We start from the raw sequence: 19271 nt of genomic DNA, 5'->3' as shown, positions 1-19271 counted from the left end.
ATCCAATAAACAGATGGAGGTCAAGTCTATTTTCGAAAAAATGTAGGGGGATATATGAGTGGCCCCACGTCGAATGGTATGACCCAAGATACGTCAGACAGAGAAAGCGCGCATATTCGACGGTACCGCCTTGTCATTTGTTTACCCAGGTGCCATTGCAACACCATTGCTACCTCTCATTGGCTGAATCTTTGAGAACGTTGTAGACTCAATCAATATAAGTCGCGGGGAGACGAAGCTCTGACCATATTTACGTGACCATATTTTTGGTTTAGGTTAAAAAAAAAGAATCAAAGAACCAGTTCTTCTTGTTTTGGGGAACCAGTTCTTGTCGTTCACGTTCGGGATTCGTTCGCTGTAACGAATCGGTCGCGACCGACTCATCCCTTATAATGACCTCTATAAACTAAATCTCCTGACACCTAATCGTCCTGTCTTCTAAACGTCCCAAATTCTAAACTGAAAGTGAAATGTATAGCAGCATAGCGCTGCTGTGTCAAATAATCACATCTCAAACCCGACTGATGTAGTTTGAAAGAGTTTTTTGTGTTGTTTGTTATGAAGATATTAGTTATTCGACAGATATTCAGGCTCTGAATTAGCGATGTGATGCGGGGAATTAAAGACCTGATCACCGGTATGAGTCCTGTGTGTCTATCCGTGTGTCCATGTCAAGGAGAGGGTGGGGAGAGTACTGATGGCCTCGGCTCTGTCTCACATTTTCAATTTGACATTGTGATCGAGAGTGAGGGAATCAAATAAGTCACACTCTACTAACTTTACCTCGGCCAGAGAACACACAAACGGTTTCAGGTCTAGAGCGCTTCAGTTTTAATTAGGACAATTCATTCCCAGAGCATATATATGCTTTTTAGTCAGGAAATTGGTGGGCCCTTTTTGTCTCACAACCGTAAGTTTAGGAAAGGATGCATTCGGATATGTTGAAGGAAAAGAAAGGATCTGGTCCAATGTTACATCATTGTGTGTGTGCTCTCAGAGTGATCTCCCTATTGAAAACCAAATAATCAATGTCCACACTTGCCTCTTCTCCATTGATTCCATCCAGACCAAGTTCTCCAAATTCTCCCTGAAAAGAAAAGAGTAATTTTGTTAAAGGTTAATGTTTGAGCTATTCTTTACATACACGTCTTTGTGTAATGGTTTAAATGTCAATGTAATATTTCAATGTGTGTTAATGTAAGATAAAGAAATTAAGCTCACTTTCTCTCCAGAATAGCCTCGGGAACCCTGAACACAGAGAAAGGAATGGCATAAACATGATCAGAGTTAGATTTTTCTACACATTGATAAGAAATAAGAAAGTACTAAAGGGGACCATTCGACCGATGAGTGGAAGTCTTTACCTTGACACCTCTCTGTCCTGGACAGCCCTGGAAACCTTGAGTTCCATTCACACCAGGGGGTCCTCGCTCTCCCTGTCAGTGCGCAACACAGACGGCAATGAGTAATATACTTTAAACGTAAACAAACTGCAACTGAGAGAAGTGTCATCTTTACGCGTTCTACATTCATTCTGCACAGATTAAACCCATTTATAGACATCCAGATAGGCCTCCAGACTCACCGGTCCCCCCTCATCACCCGGGTGTCCTGGGCCGCCGACGCCTCCGGGGCCTCCCTGCAAGATCACAAAATGGTACTTTCTACTATCGCTGTGGTTCACAATGATGTTTGTGTGTGTGTGTGACGGGGAGGGGTTATGTGTGTGTGTGTGTGTGTGTGTGTGTGTGTGTGTTCGTGTTCGTGTTCGTGTGTGTGTGTGTGTGTGTGTGTGTGTGCAAGGGTGGTTGGGGATGTGGGTGTGTTTGTGTGTGTCTATTTGTGAGTTAAAGTGTACAATTCCCCTCAACTTGCTTCACAGTTACCATGCCGAAACATTACCAAATAAAGTGAGGTAAAGCAATCCTGATTTGAGTACCTTTTCTAAAAGAACACGACAGTGTGTATGTGTGTATGTATGTATGTATGTATGTATGTATGTATGTATGTATGTATGTATGTATGTATGTATGTATGTATGTATGTATGTATGTATGTATGTATGTGTGTATGTGTGTGTGTGTGTGTGTGTGTGTGTGTGTGTGTGTGTGTGGGGGGTAGTGAGGTTGTGCATGAGCATTCTTTGTGTAATATGTGTCTGTGTGCAGGCGTATTGTGTTTGTGTGCATGCGACTTGTATGTGTGATTGTGTGAAGGTGTGTGTGATTGTGTGTATGTGTGTGTGATTGTGTGAAGGTGTGTGTGATTGTGTGAAGGTGTGTGTGATTGTGTGTATGTGTGTGTGTGTGTGTGTGTTTTTTTTAGGGTGGTCACCTTAGGGCCTGGGACGCCTACTGAACCTCTGTCCCCTCTAGTTCCGGTGCACTTGCAGGGTACAGCACAGCATTCTCTCTCTGCAATATTGTCCTGCAAAGAAAGAGATCAATACTAGATTCAACCTGGGTCGACTTGCAGGTGGATAGGTCATAATTTAACAACAATCTTGTTGAGTGATTGTTTCTGTGATTAATTGCCAGGTTCAAAGTTAGAGGAATGCATTAGAACCAATGCACTGCTATTTCCCTGGTTTCTTTGCTACCCACCAGTTCCTCCGCCAGCTCGTAGTCCAGATCCATGACGTTGACACGGAGGGGTCTGGTGTACCTGAACCCTCGACCGAACTCCAGAAGGAGTGCTTCCTCAAATTTAGGAACTCTCTCCAGGCCCACGACGATGAAACTGTTAACACCTGTTTAGGAAGGTTAAGACTTAAGAGTAATGCTTTTTTGGCTATGATCAAATGTAATCCTAATGCAATTACTTACCCACACGTTCATAACACATAACAATATATGAGTCAATAGACTTTCACCTAGTGTGGCTTTTCTCACCTGACTGCTGAAGCTCTTCCGTTTTCCTCTTCATCTCAGCGTACGGCGCGTCCAGACCATCAGTCAGATGGATTACAACCTGTTCATGATAAATACCATTTTCCTCAGCTGAAAGTTGATAAAACATTACTCATATTTCTGACGTCTAATTATATTTAGCCTTGCTAAACCTAACAAAACTAAATAACACAGGGTCGGAAAGTTGTGACATCGCATGAAATTGAAAGGATATTAAGTGTTGAAGAGAAAATATATTTCCCATAATCAAATATATGATCATTGGATAGTACAGGCAGAAAAGTTACCAAGAATACATTCAGGGAAACAATGGGTGAACAAGATTCTTTTAGGGAAACGTTTGCATTGGGGGTAGGGAATACACAGTTGACAAAGGTAGGCGGGAGAGGCCAAGTTAAAATGCAATACACTATGGGGGAAGTGAACATGTCTGCAAGTCTGCAAGACAGGGCTGCAAGACAGTTAAACACATCCACACAACAAAGAAGTCAGTTGATTGGCCTGGCTTCAGTATCAGACTCAGTGGCTCCAGTGGGAATGCAAATCTGAACTACCTTAACCTCTCTGTTAGAGAGAGGAAGGCTGGTATCTTAAGGTCCAAGGAGAATGTAAATAGTTCCTTTAAGATTGACTAGTAAATATATAAACAAGGTTTATGTAATGTTTATAATTGTGTATTATAGTTATGATTAATATTTCCGCAACATTAAGATAAGGTATAAACAGTTTGAATTACCCACCTTGACAACATTCTCATTCCTGGATTTAAACCTGCTAGTGTAGCCTGAGATGGTCTTGGCATTTAGTACAAATGGGCCACGACTACGCAATCCCTTGAAGGCCTCAAACAGGACATCTGCGTCGTCTGTGAAGTCCAACTGGGTGGCTTGTCCATTAGAGTCCATGGCCAGTACGCCGACCTGCACTGAAGGGAGCTGTCCAGACGAACAACTGATGGACGCCATCTTGGTGATTCTTTGAAGAATGGCCCCCATCTTACTTTGGAGGTTGGTCTGAGCGGAGAAAATGTTCTGGGCGCCAACGTCAAAGCCCACCAGCACTTCCACATTGCAGGCTTTAGCAGAGAGCAGGGTATTAGGAATGCCTTGTATTGTAAAGGGAAAACTGTGTGTGCAAAGTAACAAAATAGAATACTGAGACATAATACAATAATACAAAAGGTGGTATGAAATAATCACCTTTGAAAGGTTCCACAACGCTATTACAGAGCTTGACTCCGGTCACCTCATCGTCCAATGTCTCCAGGATCTGCTCATTCAGCTCGGACAGCCCTTCAAATCGACTTGCCCGAGCAATAGTGTGGGACTGGCTTGCTAGGTTTTCCAGCTCATCCATCATGTCTCCCACCCCCACTGCATAAACTCTGACCCCACTGGCCTTCAGGGCGAGTGCAGCCGTCTTACTGTCATCTGAGGAGCGTCCTCCGGTAAGAACCAACAAGACCTGCGGGACGCCTTGATCTTTCCGGCTGCCTCTTGCTGTTGTAAAGTGGTTATCCTGCACGTGACGGATGGCTGCACCTGTGTTTATCCTACGCCCCCCTTTGTATTCCACACTACCAATGGCGTTAATGACATCATCCCTGTTGGGGTAGGTGTTGAGGTAGAAGTCATTTGTGACATCTGTGGCATAGTGTGCCATGCCGATCTGCAGCTTGTCTCTCTCGTTGTAGAAGAGGTCAACAAGATTGTAAATGAACTCGATCACCGTCTTGAAGTTGTCCTTGCCCACATTTAGGGAACTATCCACCAAAAACACAATATCAGCCTCCTTGGGTTTGGGAAGGCCTTCAGCTGAAGATTGTAGATGGAGAGTGAAGAGTTGATAAACAGTGAGATGGAGGTCAAAATGTATTTGTGCATAACAGGCAATGGACTTTCTACACTGACACATGTGTCGTTGCTAGTTTGCAACTGGCGCAGAGCGTTCTTTTCCCTCCACCGCCACGCGCCTGTAAATTAGGGAATGATCTTGCAACCCAAGGGGCGGTTCGGCGAACGGAGGAGGCGTGTTCTGGCGCAAACGTTCCCTGGTGTTATTTTGCAGTTTCAGAAAACAATTGCGCCACAAACCAGGAAATACCTGGTTTAATTGTTCTGATGTGATTTTAAAGGCGCATGCATAATGTTGCTTGTGCACCTTGCGCATACACTTTGCTTCTCTCATCTACTTAGCCACACATTCTTGGTATATTATTTGGGAAAGAACAGCTGATACAGCGGTAATAAGTTGTACTTTTAAATCAATGCATCTGCAAACACCGTACAGCAAACACATATTTTTCACATATTAATGAAAGCGGGTGCGCGTGTGTGCACCTGTTTAAACACATGCAAACTAAACACGTAACGCATAATACAGTCGATGGCAATGTATATTAACGCATGCATATTAGGAACACAAGTCGATAACGATAATGCATACAATACTGGTAAGAAACGATGTTTGTTAATGTATTGCATATATCATTAAATAGAACCGCAGTTATGTGTGTTAAGTTTTTTTTGCCGAAATTTATTTGAGGACTCAGTGTTTCTGAAGTTGTGGAAGAAAACGCTATTCCTTCCATGTGTTAATTAGGCCATATTATTTGGCCATAAACTGAGCCATTTGAAGTTTGAAATTCATGTGGTCAGTCATCTGTCTCATCGGAGACTGCAAACACGCTGTCAAAATATCAACTCTTCAGATTCAAATGCACTCATCGCCACAGAACCACCCGCAAAGTGACTGGCGCTTGGCGCTACTCACTTGCGTTTCAGACCGTTAAAATAGGGCCCAATATGTTTAATTAAACAAAAGAATTACAGATAATCGCAATAAACTAAGAACGTTGACGTGTCTTGCATGATCTACTTACATGTCTCTTCGAGGTCTGTAGGAGTTTCAGGGAAGGGATCTCCACTCAACCTGGCAATGAACTTGTCGTCGGCGCCAGGGAGTCCGGGGAAGCTGGAAACTTGGATAACGTCTTCCGGGCTTGTGGCAATCTGTTGGAGCTGCCTTGTATCAGCTCCGCCAGCTCCAACACCAATACAGTTGACCCGAGAGCTCTTAAGCAGAGGCCCATAAAGGGACACATCAGTGGGAGAACGTCCTCCCGTCAGCACGACAAGGTGCTGCGAGGCCCCCGCATGGCGCATCCCTGTGGATGATATCAGCTCGTTTCGGATGACATACTCAATGGCTTGAGCGAGGTCCGAGGACCGCCCACCCATTAAACGCAGCCTTTTGACAGCTTTGAGAACGTCAGGTTTGTTGCCGTATGTGTTCAGGGAGAACTCTCTCTGCGCTCTGTCTGCGTACTGCACTACGGCAATGCGAACTTGATCAGACTGCACATCGAGCTGCTGAATGGTTCTGAGGATGAAGTCACGGATATGCGCCAGCCCCATGGCTCCGGTGTTGTCTGAGCCATCGACAAGGAAGACGATGTCTTTTCGTCCAAGATTAAGAATCTCTGTACAGCAGGAAAGAGGATGAACAATAAAACATAATAGGTTTGATATGGATTGAGCTTCATAAATGTTGTTAAATTTAGGCTCTCCTGGATCTGAAAACCTGGTATGTGCTTTTGATACAATTGAAATGTCTTACTTTGGACCCCTCTTTCTCGGTCAATAATAGTGGAGATATCATCATGAGTCATCGTGTTCACTGACGCAAAGAACTGCTGTTCCACAGACGGGAGCTGTTGGAAGCTGTCCACTGTGTATGTGAGCTCTTGCTTCAGCGCAATCGTTCTCAGTTCATTGGCGTCAGCGTTTCTTGAACCAATAGCAATAGGTGCCACCATGCTGCTCTTGAGTTGGTGCGCTGGACGAGTCACATCGTCCGTGGACTTGCCACCTGTTACTAGAATGAGGAACTGTGGAACAGCCTCCTCGATACGGCTTCCTGCTGACCTCTGGTAGATGTGTTTAGAGACCCAGTCAAGGGCACGGCCGGTGTTTAACTGGCTCCCTCCTCTGCTCTGAAGCCTTGCCACAGCCTGCCTGACCTCTTCTTTGGTTGAGTACTGATTCAGGAGGAATTCCACGTGCGGGTCATCACTGTATTGCACTACTGATATTCTGACGTTGTCCAGTCCCACATCCAGCTTATCGATAACTCTCTTGATCATTTCGCGGATAGACTTGAACTCACTGCGTGTTGCGGTTGAGCCGTCAACTAAAAACACAACATCCCTTTTGTCTCCATGAGTGGTTATTGTTGTAACTGCAAAATAAAGAAAAATATAAATATTATTTGGTTCCTACTTAATGCATTTAACATATTTACTTGTAGAGCAGGTATGGCAGGTTAAATTACAAGACTTGTGTGTATCTTAGGACTTTAAAGATACAACAATTACCATCTCGGGTTGGGTAAACAGGCTGCATCGCTGCGAGATCATCATCAGATAGCTCAGTGAGAGTGGTGATCAGGCTGTTCTGGACGGTGTAGAGCCCGGGAAGGTCATCCACAACAAGGGCAAAGTTGGGAACATATGCAACTGCTTTGAGCTCATGAGAGCTCACATCCCTGGTCCCAATACTGAAGGGGAGAACACCGGACCTTTTGAGGGTGGATGCAGCACCAATCACATCATCTGTTGAGCTTCCACTGGAAACAACAATCACAAACTGAGGGACACCCTCTTGCTTCCTGCTTCCACGGGCTGCGGTAAGGAAATCCCGGTTCACAAACTCCAAAGCCTGGCCAAGGTTGCGCTGCCTTCCTCCTCTTTGCCTTACCCCTTTGATCCCATTCAAAACACCCTCCTTGGTTGCATGGGTGTTCAAATACATATCAGCATTCGGAGAGTCACCATATTGGACAACACCTATCCGGATCTGGTTTTCGCCGACATTGAGATTCTCCACAACTCGGCGCATGAACTCCTGGATAATAGGGAATTCCCGTCCAACACTCGAGGATCCATCAACAAGGAAGACCACATCCTTCTTTGGACCCAAGGACGAGGCTAGAAAAAGTGAGAAAGAAGGAAATTAGTGTCTCCCCCACTGAAAGAATGTAAGTGGCATAAAGGCCCTACAGCTACCAATAACTACGAGGCTCAAAATGCAATGTAAGGGTTTTACATTTAAAATAACAATTTGAAGAAAAGTCCACGTTCAGAAAAACATTTAGATGAAAAGTCAATTTTCAAACCTTCTGCTGTATGAAATAATATCAGAGAAGTGAATCACAAATGAGGAATAATAATACTGCATATATAAAGCCATACATTTTTGATGTTAACCAAATGTAGTTTGATCCAGATAATTTTTTTGTTTTTCTTTTATTTAACAGACCAACTCATTTAGAAAAATATCATGTAAAAGTCGTGTCAACTTACCTGCCACGGTAACATGTTTTAAAGCAAAAAGCACATCTACAAGGATGTCTGCGAGAACTCCAAAGTCAATGATCGGGAATGTATATGCATTTGTCAACTCAGTGGACAAAGGACTAACCAGGTTTACACCAATGAAAAATATGAAAATGTCACGAGAATGGACGGACAGAGCCTGTTGAATAAAGCTATCACTGGACGGTCCTCCTGAAAGTACTATCAACACTTGTTTGACCCCCTCGTGATGCCGACTCCCAGCCTGGGTGGTGAAGACCTTATCCAAGATGTACTGAAAAGCTTCTCCAGTGTTCCGCTCCCTCCCTCCCCTGTGCCTGAGTGTTCTAATTATCCTGGAAACAGCGTCTTTGGTCGGATGAGATCTCAAATAGAAGTGAACCTTTGTATCCCCACTAAACTGTACTACGGCAATTCTGTCCTTGTCTTTGGCGATGTCAAGATTCTCAGCAATCCTTTGTGTAAAGTCACGCATTGCGGGAAATCCACTTCGGCTACTATCAGAGCCATCAATGAGAAGCACCACATCTCGTCTCAAGGTGCGCAATTCTGTACAAGAGAGTGTCATAATGAGACAGTATGTTTGGTTGACAAGCTGATTGATAGGTACAGACAGTAATATACAAATATCCTTGGTCTTAATAAGTTCAGATAAGAATGGATATGGACAAGGCATGCCAACATCATTCACTGCAAAGAATGATGTAAAAAAGTATCCGAAGAGAAAAGATATGAATGCCATCTTTCAGGAACACTGAATGATTGAATACGTAGCCCAAAATAATTAAGATCAGCACATGCTCTCTAGCAAGTAGTACAATTTTCTTGAACCACGGATGATGGCAAAGAAAAGTCCAAAGAAAAGATTGGTAAATATTTGAAATGAGCAGGCTAAGACTGATTCAAAAAAGAAAAGCACATTGTTCTCATTTCACCAATGAACAACGGAAAGAAAGGACGAAGAAATTAACCCACATTTCAAAAGAAAAGAAATGCTGGATTGCTTGAAAGAGTATACAATGCTGAAGCTTCAAAATAGCAGGTAAAAAACCAGACATTAAAAAGAAATACAAATTGAACGTTAAATATATCCAACAACGATGCAATGTTACCTAAAAATGCATTCTAGGGCTCAACAGACAAACAGAACATCAACAATAATTGTAACCCAAAAAAAATCCCTTTTTATCATAAATAATCAAATTATAGAAGCACAAATGCTACATGTTTACTATATTAGTCAAGGTACGGTAATAATAGAGATAGATGAAAATAATACGAAAAAATATATTGTTTAAATTAAATAATTGAACATTTATTAAAATTTGACAAGATCAATAAAAAAGCAACTGCCACATGTTAACGTACCTACGAATGTTGGGGATCCAGGAACAACCTCGAATACCAATGATTCCATTGAGGACTGTAGTTGCTGTTGGACACTGGGAAGGTCAGCAAAATCAGACACAGACAGAGCCTGATTGGGACCATGGGATATCTTCTGCAGTTCTCTGCTATCAGAGCCACTGGTTCCAATGGCAAGGGTAAAGACCCCCAGCTCCTTCAGAGCGGTGGCTGCTGCGTCAACACTGTCATAAGACTTTCCACCGCATAGGACTATGAGCATCTGCGGAACTCCTTCCAGACGCCTACTTCCAGCCGAGGCAGTGAAGACATTATCCCTCAAGTATTGGAGCGCTGCTCCAGTGTTAAGTGGTCTTCCGCCCTTGTGCCTTAAACCCCTGACATTAGCAACGACGTCGCCCTGTGTTTTGTATGTGTTTAGATAGAATTGGACAGCTGGATCATTGCTGTACTGAACAACTGAGACTCGATTTCTGTCGCCATCCACATTGAGCGTCTCGACGACTTTCTCCACAAAGTCACGCATTGCTGGGAATCCAGTTTGGGTGCCATAAGATCCATCCAGCAAGAACACAACATCTCTTTTGGGCAGGCTGTGCTCAACTAGAAAATAATAATAGTAGATAAAGATTAGGGGGGTGTATTTACACATGTGTTGGGAAAGGCGCAAACAGAAGCTCATCCAATCTATTAGCATTTTTTAAGATGTATAGGCTACTGCCTTATACCCCGTTATGAAGGATATCTAACCTCAGCCTTATCAAACATTGCTTGAGCTAAAAACTTGGGAACAATAACATGAGCTAGCTAGACATGCATCTGGCGTCTTAAAAGGCCCATTTTAATGTTCTAAGGGCCTTCTGGAGACGATTAATAGCTCACCGATTACAGTTGGCGCCATTGGTGTGGCCCTGACTGTGACTGTGCTGATGGCAGAGGACAGTTGCTCTTGTATGTTGGGGAGGTCACTGAAGTCGGACACAGACAAAGCATAATTTGGCTTTGAGGAGATCTTTTGCAGTTGTCCATGGTCAGAGTTCCTTGTTCCAATTCCAAGGACAGTGATGCCAAGCTGTTTGAGAGCAGACGCTGGTGTATCTACACTGTCAGAAGACCTTCCACCATTCACAAGGATCAACAACTGTGGAACCCCTTCTTGGCGCCTGCTGCCGGAAGAGGCTGTAAACAAGTTGTCTCTGACATACTGGAGGGCTCCCCCGGTGTTGACGGGCCTGCCTCCTTTGTGCCTAAGCCCACTGACCATGTCAAGAATATCTTCCTTTGTGTTATATGTGTTCAGATAGAAATTGGCCTTTGCATCTCCGCTGTACTGGGCAACGGACACACGGTCGTTGTTTTCTCCCACATTCAGTTTCTCCACCACCGAGTGAATAAAATCACGCATGGCAGGGAATCCATTCCTTGTGCCATCAGAGCCATCCAGAAGAAATACCACATCCCGTTTTGGAGTTCTCTGGTCAACTGGGAGAATGTGAAAAACAGAACATTGATGCTAAAGTTGAAAGCGGCATGCAAGCATTAAGCCTTTGTGTTGACAATACGTTCAGGAAGGCACCAAAAGGTACAACATGTTTTGCGTGGAAATTTGCAACAGTGTCTTACCTCTCACTGTAGGGGTCATTGGTTTAACCCCAACCACTACATGGCTAAGAGAGGAGGCGAATGGCTGCTGGACGTTTGGGAGGTCAGAGAAGTCAGACACAGACTGGGCATAACTAGGATCAGAGGCGATTCTTTGAACCTCTGTGCTAGAATCTCTAGTTCCGATGCCTAGAATTAAGACCCCGTTGTCTTTGAGGGCAGACGCCGGTATGTCTACGTTGTCATTAGATCGCCCTCCACTCAGCACAATCAGTAGCTGAGGAATGCCCTCTTGCCTCCTACTTCCAGAGGCCGCCGTAAACACGTTGTCTCGGACATACATGAGGGCTGACCCAGTGTTGAGGGGTCTTCCCCCTCTGTGTCTGAGTCCTCTGACCGTGTCAAGAATATCGTCCTTTGTGGTATATGTGTTCAGATAGAAGTGGGCCTCTGCGTCTCTGCCGTACTGGACAACTGACACACGGTCGTTGTTTTCGCCCACATTAAGTTCCTCCACCGTTCTCTGAACAAAATCACGCATGGCAGCGAATCCATTCCTTGTGTTATCAGAGCCATCCAGAAGGAATACTACATCCTTCCCGGCAACGTCATGGTTAACTGAGCAAACGTAGAAAGACAAAACATCGATGAGCAAGGGACATTTGTTTTGGGGACAGACATTGATTGTGCACGACTGCATATGCCTACATTTGGCTACTATGTGTGCTTAAGCATGCCACCTTTTCCCTTTTGAGCAAATGGTTGACATAGCTCATATAGCTTCAGGTTATCCCCAAAATACATCATTTAAACTGACACCACTACAAATGGCCACGCTTGGGAACATACCTAAAACTGTGGGAGATTCCGGAGTTACAACAATGACCACTGATTCCATTGAGGACTGCAGTTGCTGTTGGACACTGGGAAGGTCAGTAAAATCAGACACAGACAGAGCCTGATTGGGACCATGGGATATCTTCTGCAGTTCTCTGCTATCAGAGCCACTGGTTCCAATGGCAAGGGTAAAGACCCCCAGCTCCTTCAGAGCGGTGGCTGCTGCGTCAACACTGTCATGGGACTTTCCACCGCATAAGACTATGAGCATCTGTGGAACTCCTTCCAGACGCCTACTTCCAGCCGAGGCAGTGAAGACATTATCCCTCAAGTATTGGAGCGCTGCTCCAGTGTTAAGTGGTCTTCCGCCCTTGTGCCTCAAACCCCTGACATTAGCAACGACGTCGCCCTGTGTTTTGTACGTGTTTAGATAGAATTGGACAGCTGGATCACTGCTGTACTGAACAACTGAGACTCGATCTCTGTCGCCATCCACATTGAGCGTCTCTACGACTTTCTGCACAAAGTCACGCATTGCTGGGAATCCAGTTCGGGTGCCATGAGATCCATCCAGCAAGAACACAACATCCCTTTTGGGCAGGCTGTGCTCAACTAGAAAATAATAATAGTAGACAAAGATTAGGGGGCTGTATTTACACATGTGTTGGGAAAGGCGCAAACAGAAGCTCATCCAATCTATTAGCATTTCTTAAGATATATAGGCTACTGCCTTAAACCCTGTTATGAAAGATGTCTAACTTCAGCCTTATCAAACATTGCTTGAGCTAAAAACTTGGGAACAATTACATTAGCTAGCAAGACATGCATCTGGCGTCATGAAAGGCCCATTTGAATGTTCTAATGGCCTTCTGGGGACGATTAATAGCTCACCGATTACAGTTGGCGTCATTGGTGTGGCCCTAACTGTGACTGTGCTGATGGCAGAGGACAGTTGCTCTTGTATGTTGGGGAGGTCACTGAAGTCGGACACTGACAAAGCATAATTTGGCTTAGAGGAGATCTTTTGCAGTTGTCCATGGTCAGAGTTCCTTGTTCCAATTCCAAGGACAGTGATTCCAAGCTGCTTAAGAGCAGACGCTGGTGTATCTACAGTGTCAGAAGACCTTCCACCATTTACAAGGATCAACAACTGTGGAACCCCTTCTTGGCGCCTGCTGCCGGAAGAGGCTGTAAACACGTTGTCTCTGACATACTGGAGGGCTGCCCCGGTGTTGACGGGCCTGCCTCCTTTGTGCCTAAGCCCGCTGACCATGTCAAGAATATCTTCCTTTGTGTTATATGTGTTCAGATAGAAATTGGCCTCTGCATCTCCGCTGTACTGGGCAACAGACACACGGTCGTTGTTTTCTCCCACATTCAGTTTCTCCACCACCGTGTGAATAAAATCACGCATGGCAGGGAATCCATTCCTTGTGCCATCAGAGCCATCCAGAAGAAATACCACATCCCTTTTTGGAGTTCTCTGGTCAACTGGGAGAATGTGAAAAACAGAACATTGATGCTAAAGTTGAAAGCGGCATGCAAGCATTGGCCTTTGTGTTGACATTACGTGCAGGAAGGCACCAAAAGGTACAACATGATTTGCGTTGAAATTAGCAACAGTGTCTTACCTCTCACTGTAGGGGTCATTGGTTTAACCCCAACAACTACATGGCTAAGAGAGGAGGCGAATGGATGCTGGACATTTGGGAGGTCAGAGAAGTCAGACACAGACTGGGCATAACTAGGATCAGAGGCGATTCTTTGAACCTCTGTGCTAGAATTTCTAGTTCCGATGCCTAGAATTAAGACCCCGTTGTCTTTGAGGGCAGACGCCGGTATGTCTACGTTGTCACTAGATCGCCCTCCACTCAGCACAATCAGTAGCTGAGGAATGCCCTCTTGCCTCCTACTTCCAGAGGCCGCCGTAAACACGTTGTCTCGGACATACTTGAGGGCTGACCCAGTGTTGAGGGGTCTTCCCCCTCTGTGTCTGAGTCCTCTGACCGTGTCAAGAATATCGTCCTTTGTGGTGTATGTGTTCAGATAGAAGTGGGCCTCTGCGTCTCTGCCGTATTGGACAACTGACACACGGTCGTTGTTTTCGCCCACATTAAGTTCCTCCACCATTCTCTGAACAAAATCACGCATGGCAGCGAATCCATTCCTTGTGTTATCAGAGCCATCCAGAAGGAATACTACATCCTTCGCGGCAACCTCATGGTCAACTGAGCAAACATAGAAAAACAAAACATCGATGAGCAAGGGACATTTGTTTTGGGGACAGACATTGATTGTGCACGACTGCAAATGCCTACGTTTGGCTACTATGTGTGATTAAGCATGCCACCTTTTCCATTTTGAGCACATGGTTGACATAGCTGATATAGCTTCAGGTTATCCCTAAAATACGTCATTTAAAATGACACCACTACAAATGGCCACCCTTGGAAACATACCTAAAACTGTGGGAGATTCAGGAGTTACAACAATGACCACTGATTCCATTGAGGACTGCAGTTGTTGTTGGACACTGGGAAGGTCAGTAAAATCAGACACAGACAGAGCCTTATTGGGACCATGGGATATCTTCTGCAGTTCTCCGCTATCAGAGCCACTGGTTCCAATGGCAAGGGTAAAGACCCCCAGCTCCTTCAGAGCGGTGGCTGCTGCGTCAACACTGTCATAAGACTTTCCACCGCATAGGACTATGAGTATCTGCGGAACTCCTTCCAGACGCCTACTTCCAGCCGAGGCAGTGAAGACATTATCCCTCAAGTATTGGAGCGCTGCTCCAGTGTTAAGTGGTCTTCCGCCCTTGTGCCTCAAACCCCTGACATTAGCAACGACGTCGCCTTGTGTTTTGTACGTGTTTAGATAGAATTGGACAGCTGGATCACTGCTGTACTGAACAACTGAGACTCGATCTCTGTCGCCATCCACATTGAGCGTCTCTACGACTTTCTGCACAAAGTCACGCATTGCTGGGAATCCAGTTCGGGTGCCATGAGATCCATCCAGCAAGAACACAACATCCCTTTTGGGCAGGCTGTGCTCAACTAGAAAATAATAATAGTAGACAAAGATTAGGGGGCTGTATTTACACATGTGTTGGGAAAGGCGCATACAGAAGCTCATCCAATCTATTAGCATTTCTTAAGATATATAGGCTACTGCCTTAAACCCTGTTATGAAAGATGTCTAACTTCAGCCTTATCAAACATTGCTTGAGCTAAAAACTTGGGAACAATTACATTAGCTAGCAAGACATGCATCTGGCGTCATGAAAGGCCCATTTGAATGTTCTAATGGCCTTCTGGGGACGATTAATAGCTCACCGATTACAGTTGGCGTCATTGGTGTGGCCCTAACTGTGACTGTGCTGATGGCAGAGGACAGTTGCTCTTGTATGTTGGGGAGGTCACTGAAGTCGGACACTGACAAAGCATAATTTGGCTTAGAGGAGATCTTTTGCAGTTGTCCATGGTCAGAGTTCCTTGTTCCAATTCCAAGGACAGTGATTCCAAGCTGCTTAAGAGCAGACGCTGGTGTATCTACAGTGTCAGAAGACCTTCCACCATTTACAAGGATCAACAACTGTGGAACCCCTTCTTGGCGCCTGCTGCCGGAAGAGGCTGTAAACACGTTGTCTCTGACATACTGGAGGGCTGCCCCGGTGTTGACGGGCCTGCCTCCTTTGTGCCTAAGCCCGCTGACCATGTCAAGAATATCTTCCTTTGTGTTATATGTGTTCAGATAGAAATTGGCCTCTGCATCTCCGCTGTACTGGGCAACAGACACACGGTCGTTGTTTTCTCCCACATTCAGTTTCTCCACCACCGTGTGAATAAAATCACGCATGGCAGGGAATCCATTCCTTGTGCCATCAGAGCCATCCAGAAGAAATACCACATCCCTTTTTGGAGTTCTCTGGTCAACTGGGAGAATGTGAAAAACAGAACATTGATGCTAAAGTTGAAAGCGGCATGCAAGCATTGGCCTTTGTGTTGACATTACGTGCAGGAAGGCACCAAAAGGTACAACATGATTTGCGTTGAAATTATCAACAGTGTCTTACCTCTCACTGTAGGGGTCATTGGTTTAACCCCAACAACTACATGGCTAAGAGAGGAGGCAAATGGATGCTGGACATTTGGGAGGTCAGAGAAGTCAGACACAGACTGGGCATAACTAGGATCAGAGGCGATTCTTTGAACCTCTGTGCTAGAATTTCTAGTTCCGATGCCTAGAATTAAGACCCCGTTGTCTTTGAGGGCAGACGCCGGTATGTCTACGTTGTCACTAGATCGCCCTCCACTCAGCACAATCAGTAGCTGAGGAATGCCCTCTTGCCTCCTACTTCCAGAGGCCGCCGTAAACACGTTGTCTCGGACATACTTGAGGGCTGACCCAGTGTTGAGGGGTCTTCCCCCTCTGTGTCTGAGTCCTCTGACCGTGTCAAGAATATCGTCCTTTGTGGTGTATGTGTTCAGATAGAAGTGGGCCTCTGCGTCTCTGCCGTATTGGACAACTGACACACGGTCGTTGTTTTCGCCCACATTAAGTTCCTCCACCATTCTCTGAACAAAATCACGCATGGCAGCGAATCCATTCCTTGTGTTATCAGAGCCATCCAGAAGGAATACTACATCCTTCCCGGCAACCTCATGGTCAACTGAGCAAACGTAGAAAAACAAAACATCGATGAGCAAGGGACATTTGTTTTGGGGACAGACATTGATTGTGCACTACTGCAAATGCCTACGTTTGGCTACTATGTGTGATTAAGCATGCCACCTTTTCCATTTTGAGCACATGGTTGACATAGCTGATATAGCTTCAGGTTATCCCTAAAATACGTCATTTAAAATGACACCACTACAAATGGCCACCCTTGGAAACATACCTAAAACTGTGGGAGATTCAGGAGTTACAACAATGACCACTGATTCCATTGAGGACTGCAGTTGTTGTTGGACACTGGGAAGGTCAGTAAAATCAGACACAGACAGAGCCTTATTGGGACCATGGGATATCTTCTGCAGTTCTCCGCTATCAGAGCCACTGGTTCCAATGGCAAGGGTAAAGACCCCCAGCTCCTTCAGAGCGGTGGCTGCTGCGTCAACACTGTCATAAGACTTTCCACCGCATAGGACTATGAGCATCTGCGGAACTCCTTCCAGACGCCTACTTCCAGCCGAGGCAGTGAAGACATTATCCCTCAAGTATTGGAGCGCTGCTCCAGTGTTAAGTGGTCTTCCGCCCTTGTGCCTCAAACCCCTGACATTAGCAACGACGTCGCCTTGTGTATTGTACGTGTTTAGATAGAATTGGACAGCTGGATCACTGCTGTACTGAACAACTGAGACTCGATCTCTGTCGCCATCCACATTGAGCGTCTCTACGACTTTCTGCACAAAGTCACGCATTGCTGGGAATCCAGTTCGGGTGCCATGAGATCCATCCAGCAAGAACACAACATCCCTTTTGGGCAGGCTGTGCTCAACTAGAAAATAATAATGGTAGACAAAGATTAGGGGGCTGTATTTACACATGTGTTGGGAAAGTCGCATACAGAAGCTCATCCAATCTATTAGCATTTCTTAAGATATATAGGCTACTGCCTTAAACCCTGTTATGAAAGATGTCTAACTTCAGCCTTATCAAACATTGCTTGAGCTAAAAACTTGGGAACAATTACATTAGCTAGCAAGACATGCATCTGGCGTCATGAAAGGCCCATTTGAATGTTCTAATGGCCTTCTGGGGACGATTAATAGCTCACCGATTACAGTTGGCGTCATTGGTGTGGCCCTAACTGTGACTGTGCTGATGGCAGAGGACAGTTGCTCTTGTATGTTGGGGAGGTCACTGAAGTCGGACACTGACAAAGCATAATTTGGCTTAGAGGAGATCTTTTGCAGTTGTCCATGGTCAGAGTTCCTTGTTCCAATTCCAAGGACAGTGATTCCAAGCTGCTTAAGAGCAGACGCTGGTGTATCTACAGTGTCAGAAGACCTTCCACCATTTACAAGGATCAACAACTGTGGAACCCCTTCTTGGCGCCTGCTGCCGGAAGAGGCTGTAAACACGTTGTCTCTGACATACTGGAGGGCTGCCCCGGTGTTGACGGGCCTGCCTCCTTTGTGCCTAAGCCCGCTGACCATGTCAAGAATATCTTCCTTTGTGTTATATGTGTTCAGATAGAAATTGGCCTCTGCATCTCCGCTGTACTGGGCAACAGACACACGGTCGTTGTTTTCTCCCACATTCAGTTTCTCCACCACCGTGTGAATAAAATCACGCATGGCAGGGAATCCATTCCTTGTGCCATCAGAGCCATCCAGAAGAAATACCACATCCCTTTTTGGAGTTCTCTGGTCAACTGGGAGAATGTGAAAAACAGAACATTGATGCTAAAGTTGAAAGCGGCATGCAAGCATTGGCCTTTGTGTTGACATTACGTGCAGGAAGGCACCAAAAGGTACAACATGATTTGCGTTGAAATTAGCAACAGTGTCTTACCTCTCACTGTAGGGGTCATTGGTTTAACCCCAACAACTACATGGCTAAGAGAGGAGGCGAATGGATGCTGGACATTTGGGAGGTCAGAGAAGTCAGACACAGACTGGGCATAACTAGGATCAGAGGCGATTCTTTGAACCTCTGTGCTAGAATTTCTAGTTCCGATGCCTAGAATTAAGACCCCGTTGTCTTTGAGGGCAGACGCCGGTATGTCTACGTTGTCACTAGATCGCCCTCCACTCAGCACAATCAGTAGCTGAGGAATGCCCTCTTGCCTCCTACTTCCAGAGGCCGCCGTAAACACGTTGTCTCGGACATACTTGAGGGCTGACCCAGTGTTGAGGGGTCTTCCCCCTCTGTGTCTGAGTCCTCTGACCGTGTCAAGAATATCGTCCTTTGTGGTGTATGTGTTCAGATAGAAGTGGGCCTCTGCGTCTCTGCCGTATTGGACAACTGACACACGGTCGTTGTTTTCGCCCACATTAAGTTCCTCCACCATTCTCTGAACAAAATCACGCATGGCAGCGAATCCATTCCTTGTGTTATCAGAGCCATCCAGAAGGAATACTACATCCTTCCCGGCGACCTCATGGTCAACTGAGCAAACGTAGAAAAACAAAACATCGATGAGCAAGGGACATTTGTTTTGGGGACAGACA

The 19271-nt window shown here is 45.3% G+C and overlaps 4 protein-coding genes across 7 annotated transcripts in view; all 4 read right to left on the bottom strand.

Moving 5' to 3' along the window:
- The window catches only part of LOC132475787 (collagen alpha-3(VI) chain-like), a 79785-nt gene that overhangs the window by 15333 nt on the left and 45181 nt on the right, over positions 1–19271 (bottom strand). For all 3 annotated transcript variants that reach the window (XM_060077095.1, XM_060077096.1, XM_060077098.1), the window contains 12 exons: positions 7285–7896; positions 6528–7148; positions 5791–6390; positions 4109–4723; positions 3650–3984; positions 2892–2970; positions 2604–2749; positions 2335–2427; positions 1586–1639; positions 1365–1436; positions 1222–1248; positions 1043–1087 (listed from right to left, as the gene is read on the bottom strand). In XM_060077095.1, the coding sequence (XP_059933078.1) occupies positions 1043–1087; positions 1222–1248; positions 1365–1436; positions 1586–1639; positions 2335–2427; positions 2604–2749; positions 2892–2970; positions 3650–3984; positions 4109–4723; positions 5791–6390; positions 6528–7148; positions 7285–7896 (3299 nt within the window). The remainder of the gene's footprint in view (positions 1–1042; positions 1088–1221; positions 1249–1364; positions 1437–1585; positions 1640–2334; positions 2428–2603; positions 2750–2891; positions 2971–3649; positions 3985–4108; positions 4724–5790; positions 6391–6527; positions 7149–7284; positions 7897–19271) is intronic.
- Positions 7903–11965, bottom strand: LOC132475789 (collagen alpha-3(VI) chain-like). 2 transcript variants are annotated; one of them, XM_060077101.1, is made up of 4 exons: positions 11272–11965; positions 10531–11130; positions 9652–10251; positions 7903–8832 (listed from the first exon to the last, which is right to left on the bottom strand). In XM_060077101.1, the coding sequence occupies exons 1-4, from the start codon at positions 11948–11950 to the stop codon at positions 8219–8221; spliced, it is 2493 nt and encodes an 830-aa protein (XP_059933084.1). In that variant the 5' UTR covers positions 11951–11965; the 3' UTR covers positions 7903–8218. The 2 variants fall into 2 exon arrangements, with proteins under 2 accessions (XP_059933084.1, XP_059933085.1); XM_060077102.1 differs by lacking the exons at positions 7903–8832; positions 9652–10251 and having other exon boundaries at positions 10267–11130.
- On the bottom strand, positions 12023–14306 carry LOC132475790 (collagen alpha-3(VI) chain-like). Its single transcript, XM_060077103.1, has 3 exons — positions 13719–14306; positions 12979–13578; positions 12023–12699 (listed from the first exon to the last, which is right to left on the bottom strand). Exons 1-3 carry the CDS (start codon positions 14236–14238, stop codon positions 12038–12040), a joined length of 1782 nt encoding a protein of 593 aa, XP_059933086.1. The 5' UTR covers positions 14239–14306; the 3' UTR covers positions 12023–12037.
- On the bottom strand, positions 16866–19132 carry LOC132475791 (collagen alpha-3(VI) chain-like). Its single transcript, XM_060077104.1, has 3 exons — positions 18613–19132; positions 17873–18472; positions 16866–17593 (listed from the first exon to the last, which is right to left on the bottom strand). The coding sequence occupies exons 1-3, from the start codon at positions 19130–19132 to the stop codon at positions 16938–16940; spliced, it is 1776 nt and encodes a 591-aa protein (XP_059933087.1). The 3' UTR covers positions 16866–16937.

Source organism: Gadus macrocephalus, chromosome 17 (assembly GCF_031168955.1).
Source record: "Gadus macrocephalus chromosome 17, ASM3116895v1".
In the NCBI taxonomy this organism is placed as follows: Eukaryota; Metazoa; Chordata; class Actinopteri; order Gadiformes; family Gadidae; genus Gadus; species Gadus macrocephalus.
The sequence above is the reverse complement of the archived record's forward strand: the minus strand, read 5'-3'. Positions and strand labels throughout refer to the sequence as shown.